The sequence below is a fragment of the Eumetopias jubatus genome, unplaced genomic scaffold (genome assembly GCF_037043125.1).
Source record: "Eumetopias jubatus isolate StellerSeaLion01/CBP00866 unplaced genomic scaffold, mEumJub1_p1.0 scaffold_7, whole genome shotgun sequence".
NCBI lineage: Eukaryota > Metazoa > Chordata > Mammalia > Carnivora > Otariidae > Eumetopias > Eumetopias jubatus.
Window position 1 is genome coordinate 113593152 of NW_028274813.1, and position 21962 is coordinate 113615113.

General features: G+C 41.6%; 1 protein-coding gene across 2 annotated transcripts in view; it reads right to left on the bottom strand.

Moving 5' to 3' along the window:
* The window catches only part of EDC3 (enhancer of mRNA decapping 3), a 61353-nt gene extending 41246 nt beyond the window's left edge, over window positions 1–20107 (bottom strand). The window contains exons 1-3 of one of the 2 annotated variants that reach the window (XM_028100082.2): window positions 19982–20107; window positions 9406–9489; window positions 1788–1969 (exon numbers count right to left, since the gene is read on the bottom strand). In XM_028100082.2, coding sequence (XP_027955883.1) covers window positions 1788–1951 — 164 coding nt within the window. In that variant the 5' untranslated portion in view covers window positions 1952–1969; window positions 9406–9489; window positions 19982–20107. The remainder of the gene's footprint in view (window positions 1–1787; window positions 1970–9405; window positions 9490–19981) is intronic. The other variant, XM_028100081.2, reaches the window with a different exon arrangement.
* Between the last annotated feature and the right edge of the window lie 1855 nt (window positions 20108–21962).

The following is a 21962-nucleotide window of genomic DNA, read 5'->3' on the forward strand; positions in this document are numbered from 1 at the left end:
GCCGTGGAGGTAATCAGGGGCTAGATCATAATCACATCAGATTTTTCTGGTGGCTGTAGAGAAGGTGGAAAAACTAGAGGGAAGAACACCCATTAGACCAGGCAAGAAATAAGAGGGAATGAACAGGTCAAGTGACAATGCAAAGGGAGAGAAGAGGATGAACCCAACAGACGATCTGGAATCCCCAGGGCTTGGCGACTAACTGAACATGAGGAACAAAGAGAAAGAATGATTTACAATGATTCTAAGTTTCCAACTTGGAAAGGTGTCATTAGCCACCAATTAAGGGCAGACCTTTGGAAAAAGAAACCTGCAAGTGACATAATGAGTTCAGCTTTGAAAATCTTAAATATAAGATATTTTCTGGGATATCGACCTGGAAATGGCCAATAGACAAATTAAGTGTCTGGAGTTCAGATAATGGGTCTTAAAGATTTGGAGTCTCATGAATGTAATAAGTACACGTGAAACGGTTTAGGGAGATTACAGACTAAGAAAAGAATCAAAAATAAAACTTGAATAAACCAATCTTAAAAAGTGAATAGAAGAAAAAGGAATGTGGTGCCAGGGGGATGTAAAGGAATGGAGGAATACATGGAAAGAAAACCCAAAGGGGTGACAGAGAAATTAAAGAGGGCACTTCAACACTTAGGGAGCATCTGAATAAAGTTAACATTAAGACACTGCCACTGAATTTGGCTATTCGGTCATTTATAACTTTGGCAAGAGCTAGTTCAACAAGATGATAAAGTTAGAAAAAAGTAACAGTGGGGTAAGGAAGGACTAGAGAATGAGGCCACAAACGGAATGAAAGCAGACTATTCTGCTCTGAAAAGAACTGTTGGTATAAACAGAAGGGAAATGACAGGGCAACACCTAATGGCAAAAGCAAGCTGTGGAGGGTGTGTGGGTGTGCCTGTGTGTAGGTGGGTGTGGGTATGTAGGAGGGTGTGAACTGTGAGGGAAGGCTAAGAACGTTAGAACGCGAAGAGGAAAACAGGTATGAAGGTTGAAATGAAGACACAAAAGAGATAGAACAGTGTCAAAGGAGACAAAAAAGGATAGTATATAAAGCATATGGGATAAGGGTAGCCTTGAACACAAAGGTTACGCCTTCTACTGAGACTTCAGAAGGGGTAAGACATTAATAATGGATACTCCTACAGAAAAGATTAAGTGAAGGTATTGTTCAGAAAGTCTTGTCTGACAGTTTTGTTGTTGTTGTTGTTGTTGCCATTTTAACCTAAGAATGGGAGATTTTGTGACAAACTGGTGAAAAGAGGGATATGAAGACAACTGAACTTGAGATCCGCAAACACTAAGAAACATACATTCCTGTAACTAAGGACGTTCCTGTAACTAAGGACATCAGCTACTGGTGACAGTGCGCTTCTGAAGATAAATTATAATACAAATCTACAAAGAGAGATACATTTATGTGGGGGGGGGAGATCAACAAAGGCCTTAGATATAAGAAAACACAAATAATAAAAGCCAAAAAAAATAGATTACTCTGAATTTGACCCATTTAAGTAAGAATACTGAGTGCTTGACGGAGATAAGAAAAAGGTTTCACAAACCCTGGTTCATTAGCTGAAAGCTAATTACGACACAAAGTCTATACTGAAACAGCAGCTAGACTGTAAGCGTTAAGACTGCAAAAATCTCACCCCTGACAAGACACTCCTCAAAAGCAGCCCTTTGTAAGAGAACACTGGCAACTGGACCTAGATTCAAGCTCCACAAACCACCAGACTAGACTTGAAGAAATCAGTCAGGACACTCACCTGAAGGTGACTTCTGGCACGAGGCACTTCACTCCATTGTGGAAAGGCCGGGTGAGAGAAATGGTCTGGCTGATCTGATCCACTGCGGACACTCTTCCCTGATACACCCCCAAGCTATCTCCACAGTTGATGGACACAATACTGCCCAGCCAATCTGTAGCCATGTTTCTGATATAAGACCACTGTAGAGAGAAGGAGCCATGCAAATCTTGAGAAACACACAAACCTTTAATTAAATTCAGCAAATATTATGTCAGGCTCTGAACCAGGTGTTGCTTAATAATACATATTCTGGGGGCGCCTGGGTGGCTCAGTCCATTAAACATCTGACTCTTGATTTCGGCTCAGGTCATGATCTCGGGGTTGTGGGATAGAACCCCGGGGCATGAGATAGGGCCCTGAACTCAGTGGGGAGTCTGCTTGGGATTCTTTCTCTCCTCTCCCTCTATCCCCCCCCGCCTGCCCCCCTTCCCCTGCTCCTGTGTGCATTGCACGCTCTCTAATACATTAATCTTTTTATTTTATTTTTTTTAAGATTTATTTGAGGGTCGCCAGGGTGGCTCAGTTGTTAAGCGTCTGCCTTCAGCTCAGGTCATGATCCCAGGGTCCTGGAATCAAGCCCCGCATGGGCTTCTTGCTCGGTGAGCCTGCTTCTCCCTCTCCCTCTGCCTGCCGCTCCCCCTGCTGTGCACGCGCTCTCTCTGTCAAATAAATAAATAAACAGATAGATAGATAGATAAATAAATAAATAAATACTTTCAATGGAAATGCAAACTGGTGCAGCCACTGTGGAAAACAGCACAGAAGTTCCTCAAAAAATTAAAAATAGAACTACCCTATGAACCAGTAATTGCACTACTGGGTATTTATTCAAAGAATAGATATGGTGTGTACACACACACACAATGGAATATTACTCGGCCATAAAAAAAAAAAAAAGAATGAAATCGTGCCATTTGCAACATGGACAGAGTTAGAATGTATAATGCTAAACAAAATAAACCAGTCACGGGGCGCTTGGGTGGCTCAATGTAAGTGTCTGCCTTCAGCTCAGATCACAATCCCAAAGTCCTGGTATTTAGGGCCGCATCTGGCTCCCTGCTCAGTGGGGAGTCTGCTTTTCCCTCTCCCTCTGCCCCCGCCATCCCACTGCTCTCTCTTGCTAATAAATAAATAAAATCTTAAAAAAAAAAAAAGATAAGCCAGTCAGAGAAAGACAAGTACCTTACGATTTTAATCATATATGCAATTTAAAAAACAAAAAAAACAAGGAAAGGGGAAAAAAAGAGATCAAATCAAAAACAGACTCTTAACCATACAGAACAGATGGTTACCAAAGAGGAGGTGGTGGGTAGGTGGGAGATGGGTGACATAGGTGAAGGGGATTAAGAGTACACTCATCTTTTTTTTTTTTTTAAAGATTTTTATTTATTTGACAGAGAGAGAGACAGCAAGACACATGCAGGGGGAGTGGGCGAGGGAGAAGCAGGCTTCCCGCGGAGCAGGGAGCCTGATGCAGGGCTCGATCCCAGGACCCTGGGATCATGACCTGAGCGGAAGGCAGACGCTTAACGACTGAGCCACCCAGGCGCCACCAAGAGTACACTAATCTTGATGAGCACTATTTACAGAATTGGTGAATCACTATACTGCATACCTCAAACTAATATAACACTGTATGGTAACTATACTGGAATTTAAATTTTTTTTTTTACTTTTTTTAGTAGGAGCATGCATCTTAACGAATAACAATATCATTTAATTTTATAAGTGCTTTAAAGAGCAAATAGTAAAGATAATATTTACCTAGACATCAAATCATACAAACTATAATGTTTTTTATAGCTAAATCAATTTTGACAAGAAAATGGGAGGAATCAGTCTGCCCAATGTCAAGACTTATTATATAGGTATAATAATCAAGACTACGTGGTATAGGTAGGAGAACAGATATATAAATCAATGGAATAGAGTAGAAAACCCAGAAACAGACCCACACAAAATAGGCCCCAAACTGATTTTGATAAAGTGCAAAAGTAATTCAACAGAGGTAATACAGCTTTTACATATGGTGCTGGAGCAAATGGATATCCATCAGTAAAAAATAAACCTTGACCTAAGTCTCTTAATTTACACATTTACTAAAAATGACTATAGACTTAAATGTAGTATGTCAAACCATAAAACTTTTAGGGAAAACATAAGAGAAACCTTCAAGATCTAGGGTGAGGCAAAAGGTTCTTAAGATACCAAAAGCATAATCTATAAAAACACAAACTGATACACTGGAGTTCTTGTAAACTAAAAACTTTTGTTCTGTAAAAGACCCTTTTAGGAGGATAAAAACACAAGCTACAGGCTGTGAAAAAATATTTGCAAACCACATATCTGAATAAGACAGAGGATTAATATCTAGAATGTATAAAGAACTCTCAAAACCCAGTAGTAAAAAAAAAAATTATAATAATCCAATTTAAAAAAAAGGTCAAAAAATACAAAAAGACATTTCAACCTAGAAGGTATACAGACAGCAAGCAAGCAGATGAAAAGATGATCAACATCATGAACCATCAGGGAAATGCAAATTAAAACTACTGTGAGGTATCACTACACACCCACCAGAATAGCTAAAACAAAAAATACGGACAACACCAAGACCTGGAAAGGAAGTGGAAAAACTGGATTCCTCATACATTGCTGATGAGAATGTTAAAATGATGCAGCCATTTTGGTAAACAATTTGGCAATCTATAAAAAAAAATAAGCATGCAACTACTACATGACCCAGCAACTGCACCACTGGTCATTTATCCCAGAGAAAGGAAGACTTAAGTTCACACAAATAGCCCCAAACTAGAAACCCAGATGACCTTCATGGGTGAGTGGTTAAACAAACTGTGGTATATCCATACCATGGAGCAAAAGTTAAAAAGCCAACCCCCAAAGTTACATTCTATATGATCCAATCTGTGTTAACATTCTTGAAATGACAAACTACAGATAGGAAGATGAGTGGTTTCCAGGGTTTAGGGAGGGGTGGAGGCAGGAGGGAAATGAAGATGGCTATAAAAGGGGCAACATGAGGGATCCTTGTAGTAATGGGAATTCTGTACCCTGACCACATCAATGTCAGTATCTTGGTAATGACACTATTATAGATTTGGAAGGTGTTATCAATGAGGAAAACTGGGAAGGGTATATGGACTCTTTCTGTATTACTCCTTATAAGTGCATACGAATCTACAATTATCTCAAATAAAAAGTTTAATTTAGGGGCGCCTGGGTGGCTCAGTCGGTTAAGCATCTGCCTTCAGCTCAGGGCATGATCTCGAGGTCCTGGGATCGAGCCCCACATCGGGCTCCCTGCTCAGCGGAGAGCCTACTTCTCTCTCTCCCTCTGCTGCTCCCCCTCTGCTTGTGCTCTGTCTCTGTGTCAAATAAATAAATAATCTTTAAAAAAAAAGTTTAATTTAAAAAATCAATGTCTTCTACGACATTAACAAAATAAATGAGGAAATTGTGTATGTTATCAATAAATGCAGAAAGATAGGGGCACCTGGCGGGCTCAGTCAGTAGAGCACGCAACTCTCGATCTCAGGGTTGTGAGTTCAAGCCCCACATTAGGTTAGAGATTACTTAAAAATAAAATCTCAAATAGACAATATGGGCGCCTGGGTGGCTAAGGTGGTTAAGGGTCTGCATTTGGCTCCGGTCATGATCCCAGCATCCTGGTATGGAGCCCCACATCAGGCTCCCTGCTCAGTGAGGAGCCGGCTTCTCCCTCTGCACCTCACCACCCTCTTGTGCTCGCTCTCTCCCTCTCTCTCAAATCAATAAAATCTTTTTAAAAAAAGCAGCACAAATATTGGAAAGAACTAAAAACGTCTTCATTTGTAAGCCCTATGATTGACTGTGTATGTAGAAAATCCTAAGAAATGTACCAAATAAAAAATTCCTACTAGGATAAATTAATTTAGCAAGGTCACAGGATACAAGCTAAATTAAAATAAACTGTATTTTTTTTTAAGATTTTATTTATTTTGACAGAGAGAGAGAGACAGCGAGAGAGGGAACACAAGCAGGGGGAGTGGGAGAGGGCGAAGTAGGCCTCCGGCCGAGCAGGGAGCCCAATGCGGGGCTTGATCCCAGGGCCCTGGGATCATGACCTGAGCCGAAGGCAGACACTTAATAACTGAGCAACCCAGGTGCCCCTAAAACAAACTGTGTTCTTTATAATACCAACAAAAACTGAAAATGAAATTTTATTTTTTTTAAGATTGTATTTATTTATTTGAGAAAGAGAGATAGCAAGAGACAGCACAAGCAGGGGGAGGGGCAGAGGGAGAAGCAGACTCCCCGCTGAGCAGGGAGTCCAACACGGGACTCGAACCCAGGACCCCAACCTGAGCCGAAGGCAGACGCCCAACCAAGCCACATAGGCACCCTGAAAATGAAATTTTAAAATACTATTTATAATCATATTAAAAAACATAAAGTACTTAGAAATAAACCTAATGAAAAATGTACAGAACTTCTATAATGAAAACTACAAAAGACCCCTGAGAAAAATTAAAAGACCTAAATAAATGAAGAGATGCACTACCTTCATTAGTCAAAGAGCTCAATGTTGTCAATTCTCCCCAAATTGATCTATGGATCAAACACAGATATCAATAAAAATCCCAGCTGAGCTGGTCTTTTTGGAGAAACTGAAAAACTGGTTTTAAAATGTATATGTATATGGAAATGCAAAATACTTAGAATAGCCAAAATAATCACAAAAATATAAAACAAGGCTAGATGTTTTACACCACCTTATTTCAAGATTTACTATAAAGCTAGAGAAATCAGTGTGGTGTTGGGGCACCTGGGTGGTTCAGTCCGTTGGGCAGCCGACTATTGGTTTTGGCTGAGGTCAGGATCTCGGTGTCATGAGGCTGAGGCCCCACACTCAGCACAGTCGGCTTGTCCCTCTCCCTGCCCCTGCCGCTCCCGCACAAATAAATAAAATCTTAAAAAAGAAAGAAGGGGCGCCTGGGTGGCTCAGTCGTTGAGCATCTGCCTTCGGCTCAGGTCATGGTCCCGGTGTCCTGGGATCGAGCCCTGCATCGGGCTCCCCGCTCCGCAGGAAGCCTGCTTCTCCCTCTCCCACTCCCCCTGCTTGTGTTCCCTCTCTCGCTGTGTCTCTCTCTGTCAAATAAATGGAATCTTTGGAAAAAAAAAAAAAAGAAAGAAAGAAATCAGTATGGTGTTGGTGCAAGGATAGACAGATCAATGGAACAGAACAGAGTCCAGAAACAGACCCACACTGACTACTTACTGATCAAGGCACCAAGATAAATCAATGAAGAAATCGAAGTATTTTTTAATAAATGGTGCTAGAACTGGACATATGAGGAAAAATAACCTCCTATTCCTATCCCACACCAGATACAAAAAAATCATTTTGAAACAAACTAAACATAAAAGCTAAAACTAAAGCTACCAAGAAAACAAAAATTGTATCTTAGTGACCTTGGGAGAGAGAGCTTTCTTAGAGAAAACACAAATAAATACTGATCATAAAAGAAAAAAATCTGACAAATTAGATTTCATCAAAATTTAAAAGTTCTACTCATCAAGGGGGCACCTGGGTGACTCAATCAATTAAGCATCTGACTCTTGATTTCAGCTCAGGACGTGATCTCAGGGTCGTGAGACTGAGCCCCACATTGGGAGCCCTGCTCAAGAGTCTCTCTCTCCCTCTCCCCCCACCTCTGTCTCTCCCCCACGCCACAAAAAAGTAAATAAATAAATAACGGTATTGTAATAAAATATTTAGGAAGGTATTCCACATAACCTAGACACATCCCAAAATCACTTCAATGGAGGCTACCTCCCAGGCAGCCAGTAAAGCACTTCAAGAAGCAAAAAGTTCCTGCCCTCTTCTCTGACCACCCCAAAACGAGGGGAAAAAAAAAAAAAAGTCAAGCAAGTCAAGGGAAAACAGTCACAATCAATATATCTGATAAAGGACTTATATCCAGAATACATAAGGAATATTAACAAATCAGCAATAAAAAGGAAACATATTTTTTTTTAAAAAATGAACAAAAGTAGTTATCTGAATGACCAATAAACATAGGAAGCGCTGCTCAACATCATTAATTACCAGGACAATGCAAATTAAAATACAATGAGACAACTCAAATGTCTATGATGGACGAATGGATAAAATGTGGTAAACACATACAGTGGAGTATCATTCAGTCTGAAAAAGATATCTGATAGGGGCGCCTGGGTGGCTCAGTCAGGTGAGCATCTGCCTTCGGCTCAGGTCATGATCCCAGGGTCCTGGGATCAAGCCCCACATCGGGTTCCCTGCTCCGCGGGAAGGCTCCTTCTCCCTCTCCCACTCCCCCTGCTTGTGTTCCCCCTCTCGCTGTCTCTCTCTCTAATAAATAAATAAAATCTTTAAAAAAAAGATACCTGTAATACATTACAGCATAGATGAATCTTGAAGACATTATGAGAAGTGAAATAAATAAGCCAGACATGAAAGGACAAATCATGTACGATTCCACTTGCATGAGCTTCCTAGAGTACTCAAGAGACTACTTATCACAACAGACTATTCAATCACAGAGACAGAAAGTAGAAGGTGGCTGCCACAACTGGGGGGAGCTAAATTATTGTTTGATGGCTACAGAATTTCAGTTTGGGAGCCTGAAAACGTTCTGGAGATGGATGGTGGTAATGAATGCATAACAGTAACAGTGTACTCAATGCCACTGAACTGTACACTTAAAAATGGTAACTTTTATATGTATTTTACAACAACAAAAAATCATTAAGTTGGGGAAAACACCATAAGATACCATTTTACACCCACTACAATGGCTTAAAATTAAAAGGGCTGGTGGGTAATACCAAATGTGTGTGATGATGTGGAGCAACTGGAACCCCCTGACACTGCTGACAGTGTAAAATGATACAACTTTGGAAAAGAGTTTAGCAGTTTCTTATAATATTTTTTAAAGGAAATACTGGATTTATTTTTTTATTTTTATTTATTTATTTTTTAAAGATTTTATCTATTTGAGAGAGAATGAGAGATAGCACGAGAGGGAAGAGGGTCAGAGGGAGAAGCAGACCTCCCGCCAAGCAGGGAGCCTGATGCGGGACTCGATCCCGGGACTCCAGGATCATGACCTGAGCTGAAGGCAGTCGCCCAACCCACTGAGCCACCCAGGCGCCCCAGTTTCTTATAATATTAAACACAAACTTATGACCCAAAATTTCATCCCCAGGATTTACCCAAGAAAAATGGAAACATATTCACAAAAGAACTTGTACACAAATGTACGCAGTTTTATTCACAAAAGCAGGAAGACTGGGAACAAGGAGAAGAGATAAATTATGGTATTATATAACGGAATGCTACTCAACAACAAAAAGGAACAAAAGATGCTACAACAAAACTCTATGAAGAGCTAATTCTATCTCTTTCTGGTATCTGCTAAAATGTCACCACCCCAAAGAGGTCTTCCCTGGCTACTCCAATCTAATGTCACTGCCCATCACTCTTCAACACCTCACCTTCTGTTATGATCTCAAAATGCATCACTATATGAATTACCTTTTCGGTTTATGTTGTATCACCCCACTAAAATGTAAGCTTCATGAGGGCAAGGAACCTTGTCTTGTTCAGCCAATAGAGTGCCTACAATGAAAAAGGAACTCAAATATTTATCCAATCAGTGAATGAATTACATGTAATAAATCTGACAGAAGTTAATCACTGAAAATCTAGAGTATTTATATCTAAATGTCGCGGCTCTTCTTGGAAATGGTTCTAAAATCATAATACCCTTTAAGCATACTCTATGCAAAATCCTATATAAGATATGGAATCTAGGGATGCCTGGGTGGCTTGGTCACTTAAGCATCTGCCTCAGCTCGAGTCATGATCTCAGGGTCCTGGGATCAAGTCCCACATCGGGCTCCCTGCTTGGTGGGGAGCCTGCTTCTCCCTCTCCCTCTGCCTGCTGCTCCCCCTGCTTGTGCAGGCTCTCTCTCTCTCTCAGATAAATAAAATCTTTAAATATATATATATGGAATCTAACACTGCCCTACACACAGAAGGAAGTCAGGAAGTAGCAGATGAGTATAAACATAACATACAATATTAAGTACAAAATGAAATATTGCTTAGCATTCTCCATGAAAAATAAAATAAATAGAATAGAATTTCAAGCTGTTTTCAAATATCAATTTCAGAAATATACCTACATAAGGGGCACCTGGGTGACTCAGTCGGTTAAGCTTCCAACTCTTAGTTTTGGCTCAGGTCATGATCTTGGGGTTGTGAGATCAAGCCCCACATGGGGCTCGGTGCTCAGTGCAGACTCAGTCTCTCTCTCACGCTCTCCCCCCCCCCACTCCTGCTCACTCGGCTCTCTCTCAAATTATTTTTTATTTTTTTATTTATATTTTTTTAAAGATTTTATTTATTTATTCGAGAGAGAGAGAGAATGAGAGATAGAGAGCACAAGAGAGGGAAGAGGGTCAGGGGGAGAAGCAGACTCCCTGCTGAGCAGGGAGCCCAATAAGGGACTTGATCCCAGGACTCAAGGATCATGACTTGAGCCGAAGGCAGTCGCTTAACCAACTGAGCCACCCAGGCGCCCAAATAAATTATTTTTTAAAAAAAGAAACATACCTACATAAAATAGAGTCTAACGAAGGAAAAATAAAAAACACTCTTAAAAAAAAAAAAAAGAGTATGACCCATCAGAAACACAAAAACCTAAAGAGAAAACTCAGATTGTTTTCCAGTGCTCTAACTAAGCAATATCAGAAAACTATGCTGACAGAACAGAAAATAATGTATTAGCAGGCTCAATCATAAGATTTTTTTTTTTACATTTTATAAAAAATTTCAAACATACACAAATGTAGACAGAGCAGCATAATGAACCCTACATACCCATCACTTAGCTGCCACAATTATCATATAAGAATTTAAGAAATCAGGTGAATTTCCAATGCAACACTATTTCCACAACACTGATAATGGTAAAAGGCACAAAATACACACACTTTAGGCTTATGTCCTAACAAAACTTTGTCTACTTAATACCACAAAAGTATGAATTTCCTTTCCTATCATTTATACTCCATCATAATCCTACTCTGATGCTCGTATTAGATAGATGCAGAATGAAAGCTGTGATAACAAGAATTTTTTTGAATACCAGAAATTAATGAGAGGTGAAAAAGACTTTCTTCCTCATTCAACATGTATCTTTAAGACTAATGTTAAGGCAGGGCGCCTGGGTGACTCAGTCGATAAGCGTCTGCCTTCTGCTCAGGTCCTGTGGGATCAAGCCCCGCATCGGGCTCCCTGCTCCTCGGGAAGGCTGCTTCTCCCTCTCCCACTCCCCCTGCTTGTGTTCCCTCTCTCGCTGTGTCTCTCTCTGTCAAATAAATAAAATCTAAAAAAAAAAAAAAAAGACTAATGTTAAGGCACAGCTGGGTAGCTCAATTGGTTAAGCGTGACTTTGGCTCAGGTCATGATCTTGGGGTCCTGGGATTGAGGACTGAGCCCTGTGTCAGGTTCCACGCTCAGCAGGGACTCTGCTTGTCCCTCTCCCTCTGCCCCTCCCCGCACTCGTGGGGGCTTTCTCTCTCCCAAGAAGAAAAAAAAAAGGCACTGATGTTGAACCAAAATAAAAAGCTTTTGCACAGGAAAGGAAACCAACAAAAGGAAAAGGCAACCTACTAATGGGAGAAGATATTTGCAAATGATATATCCAATACGAGTTTAATATCCAACATATATAAAGAACATACACAACAAATACAAATAATCTGATTAAAGATGGCCAAAGGACCTGAACAGACACTTTTCCAAAGAAGACATACAGATGGCTGACACATGAAAAGAAACTCAACATCACTAATCATCAGGGAAATACAAATCAAAACTACAGTGAGGTATCACCTCACACCTGTCAAAATAACCAGTATCAAAAAGACAAGAAACAACAAAGGATATGGAGAAAAGGGAAGCTTTGTGCAGTTGGTGGGGATGCAAACTGGTGCAACCACTGTGGAAAACAGTATGGAAATTCCTAAAAAATTAAAAGTAGAAATACCACACAGGCGTCTGGGTGGCTCTGTTGGTTAAGTGTCTGCCTCTGGCTCAGGTCATGATCCCAGGGTCCTGGGATGGAGTCCCACACCAGGATCCCTGCTCAGTGTGGAGCCTGCTTATCCCTCTGCCCCTCCCCCTGCTCGTGCTTTTTCTCTCTCTCTCTCTCTCAAAATAAATAAAATCTTTAAAAAGAAAAGATATATGCGCCCCTATATTCATTGCAGCATTATTTACAATAGTCAAGAAATGGAAATAACCCTAAGTGCACACTGATAGATAAACATATAAGGTGTGGTGTACACACAAACACTGGAATATTACTCAGCCATCAAAAAGCATGAGAACTTGCCATTTGTGACAACATGGATGGACCTAGAGGCCATCTGCTATGGGAAATAAGTCTGATAAAGACAAATATCATATGACTTCACTTGCATGTAGAATATAAAAAACAAAACAAATGAACAAACAGAAAAAGAATCATAGAGAACTGGTGGTTGCCAAAGGGGCAGGGGTTAGGAGGTTGGGCAAAATAGGTAAAGGGGATAAGGGGTACAAAATTCCATTTACAAAATAAATAAGTAACAGGGATGAAAAGTGCAACATAGGAAATATATTGTAACAACAGGGGCACCTGGGTGGCACAGTTGTTAAATGTCTGCCTTTGGCTCAGATCATGATCCCAGGGTCCTGGGATCGAGCCCCACATCGGGCTCCCTGCTTAGCGGGGAGCCTGCTTCTCCCTCTCCTACTCCCCCTGCTTGTGTTCCCTCTCTCACCGTCTCTCTCTGTCAGAAAAAATAAATAAAATCTTAAGATAATATTTTAACAACAGTGTACGGTGAGCATAGTGTGATGTACAGAATTGTCAAATTACTGTGTTGTACACATGAAATATAACATTGTACATCAACTATAATTTAAAAAGACACTGATGTTGTACATTCAAGTTTATATTGTTAATGATTGAGTAGAATTTTTTTAAGGATTTTATTTATTTGACAGAGACACAGTGAGAGAGGGAACACAAGCAGAGGGAGTGGGAGAGGGAGAAGCAAGCTTCCCGCTGAGCAGGGAGCCTGATGAGGGGCTCCATCCCAGGACCCTGGGATCATGACCTGAACCAAAGGCAGATGCTTAACGACTGAGTCACCCAGGCACCCCAATAATTGAGTAGAATTTTTAATAGTTTCAAAATGTGGACTGCCAGTTCTACAATAGAAACTTTATAAAAAGTAACTACTCAACATGCAACAATTTGCCCTTTTTATTATCAGAAACTTCCCTCTATATAAAATACAACATTAATACATTATTCAAAATTCATCAGAAGGTTTAACTATAAAGATAATTCCTCTATTAACTGAAAACAGTGAATCTAAAACAAGTGAGTGCCACCATCTGGGTTCCTAATCACATGACACACTAAGGAAAGGGGCTTCATCAATTATAGGGCTAACACCTTCATGTCAAAAGAAGAGCAACAGCTGAAGCAGAGATCTAGGGGCCACAAGGAGACCAATCTTTGATGCCTTTTACTTTCTACTTTTCCATCAAGGTATAATATATATAGTAAGTCTACATATTTTAAGTGTACAGCTGAATGAATTTTTTGCATACTAATTCACCCACATAACCACCACCTAAATCAAGACAGACTATTTCAAACACCCAAAAAGGTTTCACTGTGCCCACAAAGGTAGCCATTATTCTGATATCTAACACAAAAGATTAGTTTAGCCTGTTTCTGAACTTCATGTAAATGGAATCATAAAGGTTCTCTTTTAAAATGTTTGGCTTCTTGAGGCGCCTGGGTGGCTCAGTCGTTAAGCATCTGCCTTCAGCTCAGGTCATGATCCCAGGATCCTGGGATCGAGCCCCATCGGGCTCCCTGCTCAGTAAGAAGCCTGCTTCTCCCTCGCCCACTCCCCTTGCATGTGTCTCGCTGTCTCTCTCTCTCTGTCAAATAAATAAATAAAATCTTTAAAAAATAAATAAAATGTTTGGCTTCTTTTGCTCAATATTATACCTGTGAGATTCATCCTTATTGCTGCCTGTAGCAATAGTTCATTCTTTCTCATGGCTACATAGTATTCTGTAACTATGCCTCAATGTATAAAACCATCCTGTTGATAGTTGGGTTATTTCCAGTTTGGGGGGCTACCATGAATAAAGAATTAAACATTTTTGTATTTGTCTTCGTGGGAAACAAAGGTACCCATTTATGCTGGCCATATTACACAGGAAGTCCTAGAGTATGTATCGACTACTCTGCTCAAATGCTAAACTATCACTCTTTCCACATTAAGGATGAGACTTTTCTGTATCATTTCTCTCATAAGCCTTTAGATAACAGTTAGATAGCCCTAAATGATCTTCTACCCATGATGCAACTGAGGCAGTAGCCAAAATAATTCATCAACTACAAATGAACAACTTGACAATTACAGACCAATCAACTTCCATTTCATCTGCCACATCAGACAGAACTCACACCATTCAGATCCAAGGAACAGCTCTGGTCCACTAAGGACAGTTACAATCAACAGCTGGAGATAAGTGCTTAGTTACAGACGTATTTTTCCACACATTTATCTGGAAAGCTGTTTAATCAAAATCTTGGGAATGGCAGAGATCTTTAAAAAAAAACTTCTAGTACAATCTTAGTACTAATTCCAGATCTTCCATAAAAAACAGCATAGTGAAAAGGGCATGGACTTCTGAAGTCAAACATCACAGGCCCAGGTTCACTTCTGGACTTCACCATTTACCAGCACTGACCAGGGCAAATTATCCGGAGTGTCAACTGTCTCAACTATAAAATGGCTATTATACCAATTATACCACCACCTCATAGAACTATTGTGGAGATTGAGATAATCTATATAGTTTCTATTATTAGTAAATTTTATTTCAAACGTCTCCTTTTAGCAGAAATATTGACCAGATAATGGACTTGAGTTATGGCCCTAGAAAATCATAGCATGAAGGCCACTTCCATTCTTAGCCTAACAAAACTACAAAAATGCAACTACAGGGGCACCCGGGTAGCTCAGTCGTTAAGCGTCTGCCTTCCACTCAGGTCATGATCCCAGGGTCCTGGAATGGAGCCCCACAGCCGGCTTCCTGCTCAGCGGGAAACCTGCTTCTCCCTCTCCCACTCTCCCTGCTTATGTTCCCTCTCTTGCTGTGTCTCTCTCTGTCAAATAAATAAAATCTTAAAATAAAAAAAAATGCAACTACAAAAACAAATTCTCTACATGTTGGAAATGAAGTCCCAATCTTCAGCTAAAACACACATATCTTGGGTGCCTGGGTGGCTCAGTTGGTTAAGCGACTGCCTTCGGCTCAGGTCATGATCCTGGAGTCCCGGGATCGAGCCCCGCGTCGGGCTCCTCTGCTGAGCAGGGAGTCTGCTTCTCCCTCTGATCCTCCCCCTCTCATGCTCTATCTCATCCTCTCTCTCAAATAAAAAAATAAAATCTTTAATAAAAAAACACATATCTTTAGGGGTACACAAAGATATGCAAGCAAAGGAATCAATTTCCAGTCTTTCATAAACCTGATCAGCCCACATAATTGGATTACCAATAAAAGATTTTCAACCATAAAATGTATTATTTTAGGACATGAGTCTGAAAACTACGGCCCATGGGCCAAATAGGGCTCACTACCAATCAAGGTTTAGAAAAACACAACCACACTTGGGAGTGCCTCAGTGGCTCAGTCGGTTGAGCCTTAGACTCCTGATTTTGGCTGGGGTTGTGAGATAGAGCCCCGAGCTCAGCATGGAGTCCACTTGAGATTCTCTTTCCCTCTCCCACTCCTGCATTCTCGCACTCTCTAAAATAAATAAATCTTTAAAAAAAAAAAAGGAAAAATATGAAATAGACAAATCCCGAGAATAATGCAAATTACCAAAAGTGACTCAAGAATAGAAAGTCTGTATAGACCTATACCAAGTAAAGAAACTGAATTAGCGGGGTGCCTGGCTGGCTCACTGGGTAGAGCATGTGACTCTAGATCTTGAGGTCCCCATGTTGGTGTAGAGATTATAAATAAACTTTAAAAAGAAAAGGGGGGTGCCTGGGTGGCTCAGTCGGTTAAGCATCTGCCTTCGGCTCAGGTCATGATCCCAGGGGCCTGGGATCCAGCCCCGAATCTGGTTCCCTGCTCAGCGGAGAGCCTGCTTCTCCCTCTCCCTCTGCTGCTCCCCCTGCTTGTGCTCTAAATAAATAAATAAAATCTTAAAAAAAAAAAGTGGGGCGCCTGGGTGGCTCAGTCATTTAAGCCTCTGGCTCTTGATTTCAGCTCAAGTCATGATCTCAGGGTCATGGGTTGGGGCCCCTTCCAGCTCTGTGCTCAGGAGCCTGCTTTGAGATTCTCTCTGCCCTCCCCCTATGCATGTACTTTCTCTGTCAAATAAATTAAAAAAAAAAAATGGGGGCGCCTGAATGGCTCAGTTGGTTGAGCATCTGCCTTCAGCTCAGGTCGTGATCCTGGGGTCCTGAGATCGAGCCCCACACCGGGCTCCCTGCTCCACAGGGAGCCTGCTTCTCTCTTTCCTTCTGCCTGCCGCTCCCCCTGCTTGTGCGCCCGCTAGTGCTTCCCTCTCACGCTCTGTCAAATAAATAAAATCTTAAAAAAAAAAAAAAAAGTGGGGTGCCCAGGTGGCTGAGTCGTTAAGCGTCTGCCTTTGACTCGGGTCATGATCCCAGGGTCTTGGGATGGGGCCGCCATCGGTTTCCCTGCTCAATGGGAAGCCTGCTTCTCCCTCTCCCACTCCCCTTGCTTGTGTTCCCTCTCTCGCTGCTTCTCTGTCAAATAAAATCTTAAAAAAAAAAAACAACTGAATTAGCAATTAAAAATCTTCCCATAAGGAAAAGCCCAAGCCGAGAAGACTTCACTGGTAAATTCTATCAAATATATAGAAAAATAAAAAATGCTACACAAACTCTTTCAGAAAACAAAAGAGAAAGTAACATTTCCAAACTCATTTTATGAAGGTACTATCACTCTGATACTAAAGCCAAAGACATCATAAGAAAACTTCAGTATCCCTCAGGAACACAGACACGAGAATCCTTAACAAAATATTAGCAAACTAAATTCAGCAACATATAAAAAATATATACACCATGACTAAGTGGGGTTCAATCCAGGAACACAAGATTGGTTTAACATCCAAAATTCAAGCAATGTAATACACCATTTAACCTATCTTATACATATCTTAGAGGGTTTTTTTTTAATATAGAAAAGGTTATTTGAACATTGTATTTTTTTTTTTTTTTAAGATTTTATTTATTTGACAGAGAGAGCACAAGTAGAGGGAGAGAGAGGGAGAAGCAGGTTCCCTGCTGGGCAAGGAGCCTGATGTGGGACTCGATCCCAGGACCCTGGGATCACGACCTGGGCCGAAGGCAGCCGCTTAACCGACTGAGCCACCCAGGCGCCCCTATTTGTACATTTTAAAAACATCAAGGGGCACCTGGCTGACTCAATCAGTAGAGCATGTGGCTCTTGATCTTGGGGTTGTGAGTTCAAGCCCCACATTGGGTATGGAGCTACTTAAAAAATAAAATTAAATAAAAACATTGAATTGTGTATTTAGATAACTTTGTATTTATTATTTATTTATTTTAACATTTTCTTTTTTTTTATTTGACAGAGATAGAAGAGCACATAAACACAAGCAGGGGGAGAAGAGGGAGAGGGAGAAGCAGGCTCCCCACCAAGCAGGGAGCCCGACACGGAGCTCGATCCCAGGACCCTGGGATCATGACTTGAGATGAAGGCAGACACTTAACCAACTGAGCCACCCAGGCATCCTTTGTATTTATTTTTTTAAAAGTCAATATTTACACGTCAAAAATTACATCCTTAAACTATTTAAACTACTTAAATTTATGATGAAAAAATTTCAAATGCCAACTTAATGTGTAAGAGATATAGTTTTTCTAATGTTCTAAACACTAAAAAATGTTTTAAGACCTGAGTAACAAGGGAAAAAGAATCATTCATGCCAAAGCAACTCCACCGTATCTTCAGCCAATAAAAAATTATTTTTGAAAATTTGACAAACTCCAACTCCTTTTAACTTCTACCCCCGAATTAATTTACTCTTGTAGTGTACCCAGACATAAACCTAATATTCCAGGATGGAACCAAGCAGTGCTGGGGTCAACCTTCCTTTCTTCTTCTAGATTCTATATTCTCCTAATGTAATCTACTACCGCAGGTCACCTCAGTTCTAACCACATCACTGATTCAGATGAATGAAACTCCACTTGAACCCCTTCTAAGTCACATCTCTACCTTCATCAACTGGTACAATTGCATTTTTTGGACCCAACTGAAATTTCTCACATGTATATGACCCTTCCATTTCATTAAACTGCATTGGACAAATCTTGCGATTAACCAGATGATATTTTCTCTCTTCACTTCATAAAGGTAACAAATCTGATCAGCACACCTTCCAGATAAGGCTTTAAATACACACTGTATATAAAGAAAGTGATACAGCTTCAACCCACCAGAATCCCAACTGTAAGCTATATCCATAAATCAAACCTCTCCAGACACTGATGCTCAAAACCAGGATTCCATCTAATTTTACCACAATCTGGCAAATTCCCCTATCTCACCCACCAGGTCATCATAAAAGACTTAACAAATGTCCTGCTAAAATTCTGACACACTATCACTATATTCCTTTGACAATGCAAATGTCCTGTCCTGTTTTTTTTTGGCATTATAAAACTCTAACACCCCTGCTCCTCTGGCTATTAAGGACAGAAAAAGGACACATTTTTCACTTTGCGTTAGTTACAGCATCTCAGGAATTACAAATTATCTCAAACATTTTCTAGCCCATTGTTTTTCAAACTACAGGTCTTTAGCGGTCATATTAGCTGTCAATTTAGTGAGTTGCAATCAACTTTTTTTCTTTTAATGAAATAGAAAATGTCAAAAGGCATCATATGCAGAAAGGGTAAACTTTTGGGCTGTATGTGTGTACTCTGTGCATGCTGGGAGCACATTAAGTCATAATGTAAATGTATCTTAACTGTGGGTCTCAATTCAAAGTTTAAAACACACTTTGCTAGTCCCACAGCCCTACCCCCACAAGGAAGCTCCACCAGAAAAATTCTTAGTAATCAAAAAGTTATGTTATTTGTAGCCATCTTCATTTCATACAGAGAAACCAACAAAATTTTGAACTCGGTACACCTAATCTTCCATTCATTAAAAAAAGGCCTAGAATCCATCTGAGGTTTCCAGTTGAAATACTAACCTGCTCAGAGACAGTCATTTATGTTCTGATGGTAGTAAGACCTGTATTTGACAGCTGACTGAAATCAGTTTAGCCTGTGGCTAGGGAAGAGAACAAAAAACCATTCTGATTCCTCATCCGTAACCACAGGAGAGAATTGTTAGAACTCCTCCTAGCTCTGGAATTGGGAGATTCCCTGAAAACCAATTGGCGAGGACACGCCAAAACACTTGAACCACTCAACAAGCCAACTACTGATAAATTCAATTCATAAATTCAATCATACAAAGAGCACTTAACGAGGCTCAGACTTACACCTACAGCTGGAAAGAATCAAGAAGCTGCGCCCTGGCAGGTATCATTATTTCTCAACCAACCTTCCCTCTGAGACCCCAGTTCACGTCTATCCTCAGGCTATATCGGTCACGGATGTGGCACCCGCGCTGTTCCATGCCACCCTACTCCATTGTGCGAAAGGACATTGAGGCAAAGAGTGGGCGAGCTGCAGCGACCATCAACGAGGCGAAACCAAGAGCCTAGGCCGCTCATACCTCACACCTCACATGATTCCCAGGCTATTTAGAATCCTGCTGCCTTCAGTCTCCCACCTCAAACCATACCCCCTGAGGAAACCCGTAGGGCCTGGCCCCCAGCTCGCGCCCGCCTTGATAAAAGTCTACAAGGCCCGGAACCCGAAGCCTAAAAGCAAACGCGCCTGGCAACACCGGAAGCCCCCTCTCGCCAGCGCCCACAGCCCAGCGGCCCCCTCGTTCCCACCTCCACGCCGTCTGGCCGCCGCCGCCTCCGCACACCTCGCCACGTCGACCCCGAAACAGGAGAAGACCCAGAGGCTAAGGGGCTCCTCCACACCCACCCCCACAGCCGCGGCCGGAAGCGCCCCGCGTCTCCACGCCACCGTCGTGATGTCACTTCCGGCGCGACGCCTTGGAAACCAGAGGGCAGGCTGTTGGCAAAGCAGAGCGCCCGGGAAATTTGAGAGCTTACGAGAGCGCGGGGAAAGCAGGCGCTCCGCCTTCCTGAACCCGGCCTGGGCGCCCATTTTGTGAGACCCGCCTGCTTTTGTTGGGTAGAGTCCTGGTTGGAGTAGGGGTCCTGCCCCACTCTCCCGCCCAGACACCTGGGGGATTCCACTCTCCCGCGCAGTCCTGATGAAATGTCCCCGCTTTCCCTCCAGACCCCTTGGGCTTATCGCTGATGAAGACCGGAGGACTTTGGAGAGTGCCTGGTGACGTGGACCCCATCCTCGATCAGTTGCAGCTGTGGGAGGCAATAAGTAGGCCCCCTCGAGGGATTAAATTCCGTTCGTGGTTAATCTTAAGAGTGTATCAGCTTCAGCTCATTTTGGATTTAGCGCTAAGCCATTCTGTACTTGAATTCGGCCTCCGCCCCCCATACACACAACACCCCAGTACTTGGTACAAAGGAAAGTGCCACTCTCCTTGGGGCATTTTAGAGCCTCCTGATGGGGTTTTGGAATATAGGTAAGATTCGGTGGGCTGGAGTCCGGAGCCCACGACCAAGACAGAATTCTTGAGATGTCTTTGGTGCAAAATGGTGGTTTTATGAAAGCTCTGGGACAGCACCCGTGGGCAGAAAGAGCTGCTGCCCCAGGGTTGTTAGGGGTGGCTGATTTTATACTTGGGAGTTGGGGGAGGTAAGGAAAGGGAGGATTTCAAAAGAACTTTCATATGCTAAACAGGACCAACAGGATACCAGAGGCCTTGCCATTGTCAAATTAAGGGGTTTTTTTTTCCTTCTAGCAAGGCATTAACATTAAGATAGTTGGGAGCTTCCTGGAGGAACTTTACACTCTGCTTCAGTATCTTGTCAATGGGCTACAGGTTCAAAGGACGTTTAATTCTATCTACATTTCTTTCTGGAAGCTAGGTTATTGATAGAACTGCTTTGTTCTTGTATATTGCTAAGACATTTGTAAACTGAGGGAGACTCATGTCTTGCAGGATTGTGGTCTCTACAATAGTTGTTTTTCTTTAGCTATAGGGCAGCCAGGAGTGTATGAGGAATGTCACATATATCCCATGTGGGGGGGGGTGGTCAGCTTCTGCTTTGTCTTCACCTTGCCTTCTGTTCCCTCATCACAATCCTTTAAATAAACTGTGTCTCCAGGGTTTATATGGGGTGGGTTGCTAGTGACTGTAAGATCAAGTTTAGGGAGGATATGGTTTGCATATTCATTTAGAGATTTATGAGTTAACCCGGCCTCAAGCGAATAATTTAACAAAGCATATTCTCCATCTTTTGATAGTTCTACAGTGAGAAAAGGTTTTCCATATACTAACTCAAAAGGACTTAACCCTACTGGTTGTTTTGCGCAATCCCCATTCCAGTTTTCCTGAGTCTCAATGCTTAAGATTGAGTATCTACAAAGATGTGTTGTTGAAACATTTTTTTAAATCAGATAGCCAAATCAGGACTAATTCATTGTGAAATAAGTCCAGTTTTAACAGATCTGGCCCAATGATTTATATAAGCTCAGCAAGAAGTGATTGATCATATAGATGTTTTAAAATCTGCTTTGCCAGGAGCCTGGGTGGCTCAGTCAGTTAAGCGTCTGCCTTCAGCTCTGGTCATGATCCCAGCATCCTGGGATCAAGCCCCGCATTGGGCTCCCTGCTTAACGGGAAGACCGCGTCCCCCTCTCCCTCTGCCCCCCACTCATGCTTGCTCACTCTCTCTCGTGCTCTCTCTCTCTCTCAAATAAATAAAATATTTAAAA